General features: G+C 48.9%; 2 protein-coding genes across 2 annotated transcripts in view; one reads left to right on the top strand and one right to left on the bottom strand.

Moving 5' to 3' along the window:
* ANKLE2 (ankyrin repeat and LEM domain containing 2) overlaps nucleotides 1-6,500 on the top strand; it is a 43,858-nt gene extending 37,358 nt beyond the window's left edge. The window contains exons 9-13 of the mRNA XM_042782847.1: nucleotides 1,193-1,299; nucleotides 2,045-2,235; nucleotides 4,085-4,730; nucleotides 5,322-5,450; nucleotides 6,278-6,500. Of these exons, the coding sequence (XP_042638781.1) occupies nucleotides 1,193-1,299; nucleotides 2,045-2,235; nucleotides 4,085-4,730; nucleotides 5,322-5,450; nucleotides 6,278-6,500 (1,296 nt within the window). The remainder of the gene's footprint in view (nucleotides 1-1,192; nucleotides 1,300-2,044; nucleotides 2,236-4,084; nucleotides 4,731-5,321; nucleotides 5,451-6,277) is intronic.
* Nucleotides 6,501-11,288: 4,788 nt separating this feature from the next.
* Nucleotides 11,289-16,926, bottom strand: part of PGAM5 (PGAM family member 5, mitochondrial serine/threonine protein phosphatase) — a 5,847-nt gene continuing 209 nt past the window's right edge. Inside the window, exons 2-7 of the mRNA XM_042782846.1 lie at nucleotides 16,887-16,926; nucleotides 14,642-14,820; nucleotides 12,937-13,062; nucleotides 12,678-12,766; nucleotides 12,302-12,435; nucleotides 11,289-11,439 (exon numbers count right to left, since the gene is read on the bottom strand). The exon at nucleotides 16,887-16,926 is cut by the window's right edge and continues 68 nt beyond it. Coding sequence (XP_042638780.1) covers nucleotides 11,289-11,439; nucleotides 12,302-12,435; nucleotides 12,678-12,766; nucleotides 12,937-13,062; nucleotides 14,642-14,820; nucleotides 16,887-16,926 — 719 coding nt within the window. The remainder of the gene's footprint in view (nucleotides 11,440-12,301; nucleotides 12,436-12,677; nucleotides 12,767-12,936; nucleotides 13,063-14,641; nucleotides 14,821-16,886) is intronic.

Here is a 16,926-nt window from a genome sequence, read left to right as displayed (position 1 = left end):
TCTGGCCAAATAAAAGACAGGCATATGAGTTGAACATTTACCTCAAGTAGATACACTCCTTGGAGAGAACAATCATGGGAGAAAGAAGGGCTGCTTATCCACAGGGAGATAGCTTCAGGGGCAGGAGTGCATGGAGGGATGGACACAGGGAAGAGGTAACTATGGGGAGGAAGTAGGAGGAGAGCTGTTGCATTGTGATAAACTGTGGTCAATGTCATGAGACAAAGTATATGTGAACCACTGCATGGAAAGTGAATTTGCTCTGTAAACCTTCACTCAAATCACAATTAAAAAAAAAAAGAAGAAAGCAATCAAGTGATGTACTGCACTGGGAAAATCTGCAAAAGACCTCTTTAAAGTGTTGAAGAGCAAAGGTGTCACTTTGAAGATTAAAGTGCACCTGATAAGCCATGATATTTTCTTTTGCCTCATATACATGGTGAGAGCTGAACACAGAATAAGGAAGACCACAGAATTAATGCACTTGAATTGTAGTATTGGTGAAGAATTTTGAATGTGCCATGGACTGCCAGAAGAATGAACAAATCTGTCTTGGAAGAAGTACAGCCAGAATGCTCCTTAGGAGTGAGAATAGCCAGACTTGGTTTCTCATACTTTGGTCATGTTGTCAGAAGGGACCAACCAGTCCCTGGAGAAGATCATGCTGGGTAAAGTGGAGGGTCAGCAAAAAAGGGGAAGGCCCTCATTGAGATGGACTGACACAGTGGCTGTGACAGTGGGCAGTTACTGTGAGGATGGTGCGTGCAGGCTTGTTTCCCTCTTGTACTAAGGGCCCTGTGAGTCAAAACCAAGCAGCCACAGCCCTTGATCCATGATTTGCAGTTAGAATAGCCATCTGTCAATTCCAGTAGCGTCTCCAAAAATAGATGGCATTGATTAGTGTTGGATTTAGTTACAAGAAACATAAGACTCTTAAGTTTATTTTCACATGGGGGTCTGATCCCCACAGCCCCTGCCAGGCTGCAGGAAGGGCAAAGGGTCCTTCCCAGAAGTCCATCCACCTTGGTTTGGTTGCACTCACAGTGGCATGGACACTGTGGCTCCTAGGCTGCACACGCCGGGTTCTGCGACCAGGAGGAAAAGGCAAAGACTGGGAGACGAGGTCACCTCCGCAGCATGGGCTGTTGGCACAGTAAGGCACAGATCTCATGTTTCTGTGTTTTCTTCACAGGCGGAAGAGTTCCGTAAACTCTGGAAAACTCCACCCAGGGAGAAAGCAGGTTTCTTCCATAATGTCAGGAAGTCCGACCCAGAAAGAGGCGTGGAAAGAGTGGGAAGGTACTTAAAAGGCTGAATGCGAACACTGGAGAGAGATACCGTGATGCTCTACGCTGGGGTCTGTGCTTACTGGGGTTGGTCGACACCTGATTACAGCTGTCCTGGGAGTGGTTCCCTGGAGGATTATAGAGCATTTTCTTTAAGGGCCAGTTCCTTGCCGGCTTTGCATGCTTGAGTTGTATGGCACATGCTAAGTTGTACTCCTGACTCTGCACCAGCGATCTGGCAAAGGGGGATCTTTGTAACTTTCTGTGCAAAGTCCTGTGTGGGTGGGTGTTTTCTGGGAAATAAGGAGGCTTATTCTGGGAATTGCAGTGGCATAAGAGGTGAGTGTGGTAGAAACTCACAACTAGAAAAAGTCCCTGAAGGTGTTTCTTCTAGACCTGAAGCTAAATGAGGATGTAAATCAACAAAACTCCCCTGCATGTTGTAGAAGCTATTCTCAACATGTGCATCCAGGCCCAGAGCGGGCCTCTGCTGCTGTGCAGCTCTGCACAGTGGTTGCAGGAGAGCATGTCTGTCTGTCTGTGGAGGGTTGTCTTGGGCCGAGGTCTGTGTCGCCTGCTCTCTTCACAGGACTTTGTGGAGGGGCGGCTCAGCTCTGAAATGCAGAATGTGGTTATTCTAGCCTTCCATCTGTACGAAATAAGAGGCTCTGGGCATTTCTGGCATAAAGTTGCTATTTTCCATGTAGTCAGTCCTTTTCTGCTTTCACAACTGATGGATTTTGTTTTGTTTGTTACAGGGAACTAGCACATGAGCTGGGGTACCCCTGGGGTGAATACTGGGAATTCCTCGGCTGTTTTGTTGATCTGTCTTCCCAGGAAGGCCTACAGAAACTGGAAGAGTATCTCACTCAGCAAGAAATGGGCAAAAAGACCCAACAAGAACTGGGAGAAAACGGAGCTCTTCTCTACGACCAGGTCTCCACCTCTGGTGAGGGCTCTCACGCTCTGGCTGGACTAGGTGATCTCCTCTGTATTTGAGAAAAATGTGGCGCTGCCAGAAGCAATTTCTAGTTCAGTTTATGTTCCCTAAAATCAACAGTAAAGCTGTGGTCTGCAACACCTATAATAGCTGAATTCCACTGGATGAGGATCTGTAATAGTTGGATTGTCTAATGTTCTTATTTGTTTTTTTCTAAATATACCTTACATTTGAATACTCCTCTATTTTCTAGAAAGAAAAGACTAGGAATACATACACCAGAACACTGGTGTGTATGTAGCAGGTGTCAGGGGACCAGAATACTGGTGTGTACGTGGCAGGTGTTGAGACCAGGACACTAGTGTGTGCGTGGCAGGTATCGGGACCAGGACACTGGTGTGTGCGTGGCAGGTGTCATGGGTGCAGAGGACTTTAAAGCATAAATCAGCAAATGGAAAGATCGTAATGGAAAAAGCTGCATCAGACTTCAAAGTAACTCATACAAGCATCAACACCAATGTTTTAGAAGGAAAATAGAAACAATTCTTAAAGATGAGTAAGAAAAAAAGACAAAAATACCCCAAAAGGAAGATGGGCAAAGGACAAGAATTCCTTCAGAGGAAAGGGAAGTGTTACTATTCTTGTTACTAACAATGAACGAAACACACCTTAAGTGTCCATAGGCTGCTGTCGTTAAAATTCCAGTGATGATGTGTCTGGTCTCTGCCAGCAGGGAGTAGACCTCAGGGCTGAGTTCGAATCATTAAACTGCACTTTCACCTTGTATACCAGGCTTTGTGAGCGTCAGAAAACTCCCCAAATGAAATTGTTTAACATCAAGCTAAAGGTAATAAAAGCAGAACCAGTAGCTAACAAAACCTTAGAATCAAGGTTTGAAGCTGCCAAAATAGAAATTTGTATAGATAACAGAATTTAAAATTTGTCATTTTTAAAAGGTCAAATGGAGCCCACTTACCCAGAAGGCATTTATTTTAGAAAATAGCCTCCCTGGAATGGTGGGAAGAAAATGAAATGGGGTGAGACACCCAGGAAGCAGCAGCAAGCCTAGAGAAGCCTCCAGGAGTACAGTGCAGAACCAGAGACTGGTGTGCTTAGTGGGTCGGAGAGCTGAACCCACCTTGGCATCTTAGGGACAGCTGGCATGGGAGCATGCTTTTGGGTTTTATATTAAACATACAAACTCAGTTCTGCAATGTGTTAACATCTGTCGTAAGCTAGATGAGAAAGGAGTGTCAGGCCCAGTATGAAGGCTGTGGGCTAGAAGTCAGAAGAGTTTACACAGGTCATTTCACTTTGTAAAATGATTTCATCTGTAGAGCTAATTTGGATGCAGTCAGTTACTGTAAGTAAAGTTAGCTCTTCAGTCTTTCTAACCAGATTTCAGGGGCTCCTAAGCCACTGTCTGGGACAGCACAGAGCACATTCCATGGACAGGAGTTCCCTGGTCAGTGCTGCTTGGAAGCAGGCCTGCCTTCTGTATCTTGCTCACAAAGGGATGGAAGGGACAGCAGTTCATCCAGGACCCTACAGAGCATCACTCATTGGTGCCCTCACTCCAGCAGGTGGAACTGAGGGTGGCTGGGTGTCCCCATGGGTTCCTCCCACACTGGAGTGTGCGCTCAGCCTGAACATCCCTTTCCTTGGGCTTGTAGCGGGGGAACACCTATGTCCTGTCGCAGAACCTGCTGTGCGTTGATCACATGCCTTTCTCCAGGAAGGTGCACAGTGGCAGTTTTCACTTAAAGAGTAGCTGGCTGCCTGAGTCACGTGAACTTGCAAATGGTACTTGAGGGGTGCAGTTACAGTGTTACACTCACCTTCTTTGTGTTGGTCACAGGCGGTGATAAAAAGGGCAGTAACTCCATTTCCGTGAGGGCATTTCTAGATGAAGATGAGGACGTGAACTTGGAAGAAATTAAGAACTGGCAAAATACAGCTCGGAATGCGAGCCAGCCCCTGGCCGGGGCCTTTGGAGACTCAGCACATGACATTCTTCTGGTGGGACAGGACACGCAGCTCAGAGACAGCCCAGACGCAAGTGGCATGTGTGCCAGCAGTAACGGGCCCTGCAGTCCTCGGAGTCAGGCAAGGCTGCGAAGAGGACAGAGGCTGACGCCCCGTGCTGGGGAGGGCTCCCTTTTGTCCCCTGTCTCCGGCTTAACTGTTGAGTTTGAGAAACTGAATCTGCAGAATCTGGCAAGTAGGCTTTGTAAGACACCAGATAACACAGAAACGAAAGATAAGAGTGTTCTGGCTCCAAGAGGAGACTCGGAGGGAAGTGGTTTGTTAGAACCTGCTTCTGCTGCAGAACCACTTGGGAATAACCAGCTAAGGACAGGAAATGAAGTGCCAGCTGAGATTGCTGCCGCTCTGGATCCTGACAGTCCCAGGCACCAGGTCCTGCGTGGCTGTGACCCTGAACTGCGGTCTGTGCCAGCCTCTCCAGCACCTGCGGAGCCGGTTGCAAGGCCCTTCCTGCTTGGGTAGGTGTGTGTGCTGGGATGTGTGCATGGGTACTGCTCACTGGGCCTTCTTAAGTCTTACCTTTCTTCCACACTTTGACTCACACCTGAAGTTCCTACTACCATTGGGGTTTTTTCTAGCTTCTGGATATTCCTTCCAGGGCCTCGTAGACAGGCTGTGCCAGCTTTCTGTTGCTGGTGACAAGGCATGTGCTTATCTACCTCATGGGGGGGAGGTAGATGTCCCCAGAGGGACATGTGAAACCCATCACTGGTACTGACTGCCTTTGGTTAAAGTCTCACTGAACCTGCTGGTGAGGGACCAGGCCGTCCTGCTCACACCCACAGCCACGTCTGCACCACATCTGCTGGTCCCGCCCACACCCACAGCCACGTCTGCTGGCCTGGCTCTGAGTCCCGCCCCCGTCCTGGACCAGCTGGCCCTCCTGACGCCTGTCTTGGCCCCACCAGGGGACCCTGGGACCTTGCGCACTAATGACACCTGCTCTGGGTGTGCTTGTGTCCCGAGTAAGGGATGCAGTAGCATCCTGGAAGTCATTGTCCTATAATTAGGTGTTTGTTTTTTCTTGTTCCTTCTATCATGCGCTGCAGAGAGCCATCGAAACTGGACCGGGATGTGCTGGCCGCCCTACATTGTGTGGATGTTGACCCTCAGCAGTACCCAGCTGTCCTCCGGTGGAGGGATGCTGTACTGGCCTACTCGCCCTCCGACAGACAGAGGTAGGGCGGGCCCGGCGAGCTCCAGAAGACAGGCTAATGTCTCACTGCCCACATGGCTGAACCTCTCAGCCAAGTGTGGGGCAGCCTCACAGCTGGGGTCGTGTGGGGCCCTGCCTTGTGGAGCTTGTGGACAGAGCAGAGGTTCCCTACAGACTGCTGCTAGACAGCGGGGTTACATGCTATTATGGGGAGCCGTGGAGAGGCAAGACCTGAGTTGGGAACACTTATGGTGACAGAGCACTGCTGGGGACTGAATGGCCCGTTTTGGGCTCCAGGTCCTCAGTGCTTTGCTCTGCTCTGTCTGCTCCCTGCCTGTTCCTCAGCCCTGGCCCTTCACCACTCTGCTACCTTTCATTGACCTGCCCCCATCCTCCAGCCGCTCCCCCAGCTACCTCTGACCCACCCACCCTTCACTTCCCCTCACCTCCTGGGCCCTCACCCCCTGACCTTCATTCTCCCATCTTTCACCCCCCCAGCCCCTCACCCGACTACCTTTCTCCCCCCCTACCTTTCTCCCCGTTGCCCCTTACCCCCTGGCCCCTCAGCTGCAGGCCCCTCCCCCTTGCCAGGCATTCCCCCATCTTTCACCACTCCCCCAGCCCCTCACCTGACTACCTCATCTATCCACCCTTCACACCACTGCCCCTCACTCCCCATCCTTGACCTGCCCTCAGCCCCTCACCTGACTACCTCTCACCCATCTACTGCCCCTCACATGCCCAGCCTCTCACCCACCAAGCCCCTCACCCCTCTCCTTACTCACTGGCTCCTTCCTCTGCTTCCAAACATGTAAGTCTGTGCTAACACTTCTCTCTTGGTTTCCCTAGTTGGCCAAGCCCTGCGTTGGAAGGGAAGTTCAAGTCTCAGCGGCTGGATCTTGGTTCTGCTCACAGCTGCAGCTCAGAAAGATGTGGGCCTGCTCTTGGCAGTCCAGGGAAGCCCAGTGGCTCCCCGTACTTGCCTGGCATGGGCAGCCCCAGGCGGTACACCCCTGCGCACGGGAGCCACCTCCGTAGGATGGCGCACTTGGCCGAGCTGGCAGCCCTGTAGTAAGATCAAGCACTCTTCATATTTGAGGATGGTCTGTTACACACAAATGGTACTGATTAATTTATTGGCCTCATTTGGAGGGTGAGAGAATTTTAGAAAATAAAATGTTTCTCTGTATTCAGTTTAGAGTCCTGAAATTTTGGGTGGAGTTGAAAGTGAACTCAGATACAAATTTCCTGGAAAATGCTGCTATGGTGATGGCTGACAGGTTAGCCAGTCCTAGCTTTCCAGTGCAGCAGAGGTGAGGGGCTGATGCAGGCCTCTCCAGGATATGCTGGGCTGTTGGATGTGATAGAAGAGTCCCATTTTGGTTGGCCCACTGATCTCACCTGGTCAGACTATCAAGACAGTGGATGGGGAGGAGTAAGTAGAAAGGTTGGCGTGTATCTTACTTAGACTTGCAACAGTGTTGATGGTGCAGGTCATTCAGAGTCCTTCAAGTAACTGTTGATTGGAAGATAAGCCTTTAGTTATGCTGAAAAAATCTTCCAGCCACTGAGAAATTGCCGGGCGGAGTCTCCAGCAATAATAGAAGGGGTTGTATTCCCCACCAGCACATGAGCCCCCAGTCTGCTTGATTCAGTTGCCCATGTGGCACCTGTTAATAAAATTGTTCACTGCTTTTTAAATTTATTCTGAGGATCAACTGAAGATAAAAGTAGAGAGGTTTACCTGGGTTGGTTTGAGTCCCCATTCTAACCTCTCTCCTGGGTGATGTTCTGGAAGGCCTGTCACATGAGGAGCTCAAAGAGCAGGGCACACCTGTGAGCACCCCGTTTGCCCACAGACTGGCTTCTCCCTGTTGTTACTAGACACCCCGTTAGTCTGCAGACTTGCCTCTCCCTGGTGGTGTAAAGCAGGCACCCCACCAGCCTGTAGACCAGCTTTCTGCCTGGTGTTACAGAGTGGCTGCTCGGACAGACTGTTCTTGTAAACATTTTCAGTATTGATTCAGAAGCATAAACAGAACCACTGCTTTTGCTCACTTCAGTGCCTTTTGTAAATCATTTTTTTTATTTCTGAATTTATTTTCTGAGAATATACTGTGACATTGAATCGGCGTGAGATCCTTTTCCTTTATAAACATTCTTAATTAAAGTGTATGTGCAAAGTGTCTTTCTCTCACATGCCAGGAAACATGTCACGAACACTTGGATCAAGATTTTAAGATTCAGAAGGTGGTTACACACTTTTTTTTTTTTTTTTCATTTGTTGTGAGACAGTCAAAATAGAAGACAGACAAATATGTTCTAAAAACCAATGGCATTTTAAAAAGACATCTTTGTTCTCAAAATCTGGATACAGATGATCTGACTACACCGACCAATACGTTGTTGTTAGGTGCTGTTGAGTCGGCTCCGACTCATGGTGGCCCCGTGTGCAACAGAACGGAACACTGCCCAGTCCTGTGCCAGCCTCAATCCTTGGCTGTGCCCGAGGCCCTTATTACAGCCATTGTGTCAATCCATGTCATTGAGGGCCTTGCCCTTTTTCTCTTTCTTCACCAAGCATGGTATCCTTCTCCAGGGAATGGTCCCTTCCTGACAACATGACCGAGTAGGTGAGACAAAGTCTGGTCAATTCTCACTTCCAAGGAGCATCCCGGCTGCACTTCTTCCAGGACAGATTTCTTAGTTCTTCTGGCAATCCATGGTATTTTCGGTATTCTTCGCTAACAACTCAAAAACATCAACTCTTCTTCGGCCTTCCTTATTCATTGTCCACCTCTCGAGTGCATATGGGGCAACTGAACATACCATGGCGTGGGTCAGGCCCACTTTAATTTTCAAAGAGTCTTCTTTGCTCTTTAGCACTTTAAAGAGGTCTTTTGTAGCAGATGTACCCAGTGTAATAAGGCATCTCATTTCTTGACTGCTGCTTCCATTGATACTGATTGTGGAATCAAGTTAAAATGAAATCTTTGACAACTTCAATCTTTTCTCCATTTCTCGTGATGCTGCTTATTGGTCCAGTTGTGAAGATTTTCATTTTCTTTATGTTGAGGTGTAATCCATACTGCAGACATCTGTGATCATTGATCTTCACCATAAGTGCTTCAAGTCATCTTCACTTACAGCAAGCAAGATTGTGTCATCTGCATATTGCAAGTTGTTAATGACTCTGACTCCAGTATTGATGCCATGTTCTTCACATAGTCCAGCTTCTTGGATTATTTGTTCAACGTACAGATTGAGTACGTATGGTGAAAGAATAGAACCCTGACACACTCCCTTCTTGTTTTAAACCATGCAGTGTCTTTTTGTCCTGTTCAAATGACAGCTTCCTGGTCTATGTACAAGTTCCTTATGAACACAATGAACTGTTCTGGAATTCCCACTCTTCTCAATGTTACCCATAATTTGTTATGATCCACAGTCGAATGCTTTTGCATAGTCAATAAAACAAAAGCCTATATGGTATTACAAATACTCAGATGGTAATTAAAATACAGTTGGCCCTCTGTATCCATAGGTTTGGTACCTGTGCACCAAAATGGCTCCTCAGAAGTATGTAACATCAGAGCCTCCCTCAAAGGCTGACTAGGGTGGAGAGGCTGTTTACATCACATTTACACTGTATGGTTACAAACCCCCTAAAGAGGATTTACAGGGCATGGGAGGATGTGCGCCGGTCATGTGCAAATACTATGCCTTTTCATACAAGGGTCTCAAGCATCCGTGGATTTTTTTACTGGAGGGGTCTTGGAACCAACCTCCGGGGAATATCGAGGGACAAGCATAGTTTTTGCCTTAATTTCTCAGACTCCTGGTCCTGTTTCAGTGTCTTGGGCCACCTTTGATTACATCTTATTTGTATAAGCTATGCAGACAGGAAAAATCAGTGAGATGCTAGTCCAAGGGCTATTTTTTTTTTTTTTTAACTACTTAAACATTGTTCTAAAAATTACGTTAATCATTCTAACCTTTCAGAAAAATTTCTGTCCATGCTTGGTCAGAACACATCTGTTACTAAAGTCTTCAGAAGTACAGGCTTACCTCAGGTAGTGCAGGCTCAGTTGTAGTCCACCTCAGTAAAGCAAGTCCCATGAGTTTTTTGGTTTCCCAGTGCATGTAAGTGTTGTTTACGTGATAGTGTAGAATATTAAGTGTGCCATAGCATGATGAGAAAGTTTGAAATACTGTGGGAATGACCAATGTGACGGTGAACATACACCATTGGAAAACCAGCACCTATAGACTTGCTGGATGCAGGGTTGCCAAGAAGCTTCCCTTTGTAAAAGACACAGCATCTATGACAACCATTTCTAGCTTCAGCTACACTGGCACATATTTTTTAAGCACACTCACATATGGGAAAGAAAGTCTTTTTTGTGAGATGAACAGTTGGTCAAATCTAGCAATTTTTGGTTGTACTCAAAACCTTTGCATCTTTCAGGGGTCAGGTTGATAATGCATGTACATCCACTCGCTTTCTGTACAATTAAAAGCACTGCTCAGGGGTCCTCTGGCTTCCTGATCCTGGCTGGGCTGTGAAGACATGTACCCTTCTGTCTCACATGGAGAGCCCTCCCTATAGCAGGTATTCAGCACAGGGACACTGGGGCAGCTTCCCACTACTGACCCCCAAGCGAGGCTTCGGGCTACCCCCCCCCACCACATGCTCTACAGGTTTCCCATTCTCTTTATAGTGTCCACAATTGGTATTTATGCCAAAAAGCAACAAAGAAAAGTAAAATAAAATTTTATTATGTAATTATTTCCAAAGTTGACAAATGGATCAAATGTTCCAGTTAGTTGCATGAATACAGAAAACACCCATAACCACTTCATAGAAATTACAAATTAACTGAGTATTTGGGGTAGACACATCGTGTCCAAATACTTTTAATACATTAATCCATAAGCATAAAAGAGTAGCAACAACCAGAGGGAAAGTAACCAAGGCTGAGCCTTTGGTCTGGGATATTAAAAAGCCACTTACCACACGATTTTCCTGTTACTAAGCCAGTGTGGACCGGGCAGTGTTTTGTTGGTTGTGCACAGGGTCGCCACGAGTTGAGCCAACTCAACAGCACCTACCCAAAAGCCCGTGTAAAATGCTGGTGACCCCCGTTGCGCCACCCCCAACAGCTGCTTCCACAGGACCAATGTGGCAGCGGGCAACCTTGGCAAGCCTTCCTTACCAGGTGCCCTAATCAGTGCCCGAGTCTTCACACCCCCTAGGTTCTAACAGATGCAGGTAAGTTCACACCCACCCAGGGGATCTGTCACTTTGGAGTGAGAAACTGGCTTTCAAAGCAAGAACCAAAGTGAGAAAAACATCTTCAAGTGACTTAACAGGTTTTATGAAATGGAAGCATGAGGTGAAATGAGCCGTGTATGAGACTATGGGCTGCCACCATTCTGTGTGGACTGACCCTCTGGCTGTCCCCTTGAATCTCACAAGGTGAGTGGGCCACGGCTGGTGGTGTCACGATAAAGTCTGTTCAGTGTGGAGTGTGTACCAGCCACCTGTGAGGACACCTGCCAGGCCTTGTCTGATCCCTACCTGGGAAGTTGGTCCACCTCACACCTAGGGTACCTCTCAGATCATGGGGAGGGAAACCCTTGGGGTCCAGCTCTCCAGTGGTAACGTTTCCTGCTCATCTCAGGCCAGAGGCAAGTCCTGAACATAGCACATCAGATGTTTCTGTTGGCCACTTTCGAGGAAAATGTAACTGAAATGCAGCCTGTGTATCGGGAGGAAGGAAACTTGCGTGCTTGCAGCAGCTGTGCCAAAGACAGGATGGTCTGGCAGCTACCACCCAGAGTGCCCATGGCACAGTCCTCAGGACCGGGTGATCTTGTCTGGAGGCATGAAACCCGTGTCCCCAAGGGTCCTTAGTGCAACCCTGCCGTTGGGTCGGATCACCAGGTGTGTGATGCTGCCATTGTTGAGGGAAAGACGGAGCCAGCCTTCAGGTGGGAACTGCAGAGCCCTTGAGAAAAAGCACATGAAGAAGCAGGCATGACCACATCACTCTGTTTGCAGTGCAGGAGAAGCTCAGCAGAGCTAACAGCCACCCCAAAGGGAGGAGGCCTCTGTCTTGGGGCTGGGCAGCATGGGTCAAGTTCTTGCATTTCAAGGCAAAAGGATTCTCAGAGCGAAGAGGTGGTTGGAACAATGTGGGCAACAAAATAACACAGTGCAGTCATGACCTAGAGACGAAGATAACACTCGTAAGTAGAACGGGTCCATGCTGACACAGACAACAGGATGAACGTGGGGTAAGGGCGGCTCTTCCTGACCAAAGAATGCCCAAGAGTAAACAGACACTGGCCAGGGCCAACACCACCACACACCAGCTGCCTAAGTTTGGAGAAGTCAGGGCTCAACCCAGTCTTAAAATCTGCAACCCAACAGACAATGCTACTCAGGTGATCCGAACACTGCACCCCGAGGAGGTAGATCACCTGTGTATCTCCCTGTGAGAAACGTGTAATCACGAGAAAACCAAGCTGAAAGATGTCCCAATAGATGTGACGTGACTAGGCTCTCCAGAGGTGTCAGCTCATGAGAAATCCAGCCAAGGCCCATCCCCATCGTGGGACCTGGGCCCATCATAGGCATTAAGGGACCCAGTGATACTGGAACAGGCACAGCTCAGTAGCGTCTATACCGCATATATAAGGTGTTACGGGTGGGGGACCTAGATGAGGGGCACATGGGAACTTTGTGATTTTTTTGTTAGTTTTCTGTAAGTTCACAGTTACTTCAAAACAGAAGAGAAAGGGCCCTGGGGCCGCTGGTAGCCAGAGCAGGTGCGGCACCACCTCAGAGGAAGGGGCCAGCACCCTCACCTGCACACAATGTAGCGGATGACGTTGGCATGGCATATGAAGACCTCGTAACTGTCTTCCTCCTGCTTGGCATCTGCCCGGTGGATGTAGTTGCGAAACGCAGCCTCGATTCGGGCCCCATCCTCGTAATACTGCTGGGGGCAGAGGAAGGGTGAGTGTGGGAGCTGAGGCAATGCAGGCACCCCTGGGGCACAGCAGAAATGGGGTCAGCACGTCAATCTTCCAGCAGCTGCTGGGCAGAAAGGCACTGAGCTCCAGGGACAGGGGTACAACGGGCAAGGGAACAGACAGACACCAGGGCCAGGGCCAAGGCAGAGGGGGTGTGGCCTGCTGGCCGAGCAAGGAGAAGCCCCCCACATTGGATGTGGGCTTTTACCACAGCTTCTGGCTTCCAGTGGGACACAGGCGGGTCAGGCTCGATGGGGGCGCCTTCCCTGAGCAGGTCTGTGCTGACTCTGCACACTCCTGCAGAGAAGCATAGCGAGTCCCCTCTGTGCCAAGAGGATGAGCACAGCGGGCCCCTCTGGGAAGAGCCCGCTTGGCTACTTTTCATTCCCAAGCTCAGCTTTACCCTAACACATAAGAGCTGAGGTTCCAGCTGCCAGCCCCGCACAAGCACATGTGCGAGGACTCACCTGGCAGGTGCTTGCTGATGATGTCTGTCGTCTCTCTGGCTCGCGTCATGGAGGAATGCACAATTCTGTCAAACTTCAACCCCAAGCTCGCTAGTCGGAGGCCAGTTAGTTCAGCCTGTTCGCGACCTTGCAATGGAAATACGCTTGAGAATCACATGTATCTGGACTCCTTCCTGTGTTTGTTTTACACACACGTAAGCCACCAGTCTAGGAATGGGATACAAGACAGGCAACTGCCCACCCTCGTGGCATGTGGCCTTGCTGGGGAAGCTGTTGTAACAGAATCAACAAGACCATCTGGTTTTCCTTCAACCACCATGCTAAGGAAGTGTTTGAATCCGCCCACAGCAGTGACCAAAGTTGATAATTATGTACAGTGGGTAGGATTCTGTTTACTCATATTGTTCTTACTTGACTGTCTCCAAATGAGTCCAAACACCCCTGTGAGCCACCAACTATTCAGTCATTATAGATTTTAATACATAAAAACCCTAAGATCTCCATGTTACCAAATAGAGACTGAGTACAAATACAAGTGGTGTTTCTCAAATGCGTTTTGAGAATCTAGCTAAAAAAAAAGAGCTCTGGTAGCATAGTGGCTAAAGCACTTGACTGCTAATGAGAAGGCTGGCGGTTCAAACCCACCAGCCACTCCTCGAAAGGAAGGTTGGGCAATCCTACTTCCATAGTGATACTGCCTCGGAAACCCAAGGAGGGGTCGCTATGAGTAGGGGCCGACTCGACAGCACATAACAACAACAGCTAAAAAAAAGGCCTGTCATCTGGTTTCCACTGGGTGCAATGACACTCTCATATGTTCCAATGACATTCCCAGTTTCAAAGTCCATCTTGGATATACGGAGTTATAACAAGGTCATGCCTAGGGAGGAAAGAACAGGGTCACAGGATAAGCCCTATCTGAGTTTTTTAATATGCTCACAAATGGGTAATATCTCAAAAAAAAAAAAAAAAAGTTTAAGCTCTATCTCAGACCCATCCTGCATTTCTTTTTCTAGAGATGTCTCCTATTGATACCTGGGCACAGAGCTCACAGCAGCAAGATACTGGGGACAACCAACAAGCCTACCAACAGGGACTGTTAAGTTCTCTGCAGACCAGTCTTGTCCTATAGTTTACAATGTGGACTAAAACAGACAGGTGTGTATCCACTGAAGAGAGGGGTCTTCACATTAAATAAGAAAACCAAACTTCAGTGTGCACGCATATGCCGTGTTCTCAAAGCTCAGGAGGGAGTACGTAACCCCTCAGCTTGTATACACACTGAAACTGTCCATTAGCAAGTAACACTTTAAGTTTTTTAAACTTAAGGGTATTTTTAGAGACCTGTCTCAGGCCAGAAAGGAGCTCTGGTGGTGTAGTGCCTAAGGCATCTGACTGCTAACCACAAGGTTGGCAGTTCAAACACACCAGCCACTCCGCAGAAGGAAGACGGGCAGTCAACTTCCGTAAAGATTTACCACCTTGGAAACCCAACAGGGGTCACTATGTGTCAGAACTGACTCAATGGCAGTGGGTTTGGTTTTTTGGTTCCCGAATCTGAGTTAAGTTGTACTCACAGTTACAGTGTTTGAGTCAGGGACAGTCAGTCCCTGACACAGATCTGAGGCAGCACAGGACCTCATGAGTATCTCTGAGGAGAGGTGGACCAGACAGGTTAGGTACATCCAAGCCATGGCCCACATACCCAGAGGAGTGAGAGTTCGGTCCTTGTCCAAGGAGCCATCCACGTGGTATTGGGAGTGCCTGATGAGGAAGATGTGCCGTGTGGCCTTCGCTTTGCAGTGGTCCAGCCTGGACGCCAATTCTTCTTCTCCAGACTCCAGGTTCCTTTTCCGCAGGTTGACAAGAGACAGTGGTTCTCGCCTAACGTTGAAATTGAACATGGGTATGTCCTGGGACCTCTGTTCCTAAGTCGCCTTTGAGCATTTTTGGCAAGACAGTATTTCCAAATTAGGAACAGCAACCTTCCAGAGTTTAAGAGAGCCTGGGGAAGAGCCAGGCCCTCGCACTCCATTCTCCAGCACCTAGGGGTGCCCCTGCCATCAGGCCAGGGGATTCCAGCCCCCTCGAGCACACCCCCACACAACCATCCTACAGTCAAGGAGCAAGCCTGTTCCAGGTGGTACAAAAAAATCAGGCAGGCAAGACCCTTGCACAACCTATGTTGTAATTAGGAACAACAGATAATGAACAGCAAGAGTCCTAACTGATACAGGGAAAACTCAACTAGGGAACAGGATGGCCACACTGGTTCATCACTGGTGACAAACACACTCTATTAGTGTAAGAGGATAGAAGGAGGAAGTAGGTGAGGGGTCTATGAAAATTACCTGTACTAACATCATAATTTTTCTGTAAATCTACAGCTATTCTAAAATAAAGTTTATTAAAAAAAAAAAAAAAAAAGCAAAAAAGTTCCTGATACAACTTATCTAACAATGAACACTGGTTCTGTGGCCCTTGTTCAGGAATGAAGTATCAAAGGTAGTGAGGGTTAGTCCTGGGCAAACCCCTCCAGGCTGACTCCTTCCTGCCTCAGAGGTGCTGTCCAACTGGAACTGACGCAAGCAAGATAGGTAATTCAAAATTTCCCGGTAGCCATGTTAAAAATATAAAAATATTCAGTAACACCTTTTATTTGATCCAATATACCAAAAAATATTTCAACACATAGTATTAAAAAACCGGTTGGTACTGAGTAGGTTTTTAATACAAAGTTTAAAAACATTTTTAATCCTTTTCCTTAATCACACGAGCCACATTTCAAGTGCTCACTAAATGCGCTGTCAGTGGCCATGGTCCTGCCAGCTGCTAGTTATATCCTTGTGCTTAGTACTGAGCCAGTTTCCCATCTATTCCTAAGAGCCCCCTCCAGGGTCACTGGTGGCTCAGAGGTAGAATTCTTGCCTTCCACATGGGAGACCTGGGTTTGATGCCCAGACACTGCACTTCATACCCGCCAGCATCTATCAGTCAGTGGAAGCTTGCGTGTTCCCATGACCCGGAACAGGTTTGAGCCAAGCTTCCAGACTAAGGTGGGCTAGGCAGAAAGGCCTGACAATCCACTGCCCAAGACCAGTCACTGAAAACTCTACGGACCACAACGGTCCCACTGGGCATGGGGTTCCTCCCCAAGACTCAGGCCCACTCCGGGAAAGCTAACAAAAGTCCCTTTTAAGGTCCTGACCACCGTTCTAGCATGCATCATTCTTTGGGTACTACCCAAAAAGAAAACACACTCACTGCCATCGAGTCAGACCCGACTCATAGCTACCCCTCCTTAGGTTTCCGAGGCGGTATCACTACGGAAGTAGATTGCCCAACCTTCCTTCCGAGGAGTGGCTGGTGGGTTTGAACCGCCAGCTTTCTGGTGAGCAGTCAGATGCCTTGGACGCTAAGCCGCCAGAGCTCCCCTTTGGGTACTGACATCCACCTAACTCTCAACTTGGAGGCAAAGATCTGAGCAACTGGCAGATCAGGTTGGGGACAAGGGACAGGGAACAGGCCTCCAGAGTCCCCCACGCCCTGTGCAGCACTAAAGTTCACCACATGGCGATTCCTCATCGTCACCGGACTGGCTCCTCCAAACAGCGCGATGAGACGGGCACCCGTCCTCCCCCTTCCGTGGACCAAGAAGCCGCGGGTCGGAGTTGAGGGCTGCGGCGCAGGGCTCGGAGCCCACCTCTAACCACAACCGGAAGGCGAGGCGCAAGTAAGCCGGTCTGCCCCCTTTCGCTGAAGCTGGTACCCAAGCTCACGAAGGAGAACCATCGGGGGACGTCGTACAAGCTGCGCGGGAGAGCGCCTGGAAAGCACGCGTGTGCACCGCCCCGAAAGACCGGCCCTCGGCACTCAACGCCGCCAAGGGCGTCCGAGCCCCGCTACACCCGGCTGCCCAAGCCCCAGCGCGGCCCGGGCCCCGCGCGCACCTATCCCAGTTGGAGTCCCAGACGCCGGGCGGAGCGCGCG

Source organism: Orycteropus afer, unplaced genomic scaffold (assembly GCF_000298275.1).
Source record: "Orycteropus afer afer isolate SDZICR_OR568_19922 unplaced genomic scaffold, OryAfe1.0 scaffold00489, whole genome shotgun sequence".
NCBI lineage: Eukaryota > Metazoa > Chordata > Mammalia > Tubulidentata > Orycteropodidae > Orycteropus > Orycteropus afer.
Note: the sequence above shows the minus strand (reverse complement) of the source record. Positions and strands in the feature narration are given on the sequence as shown.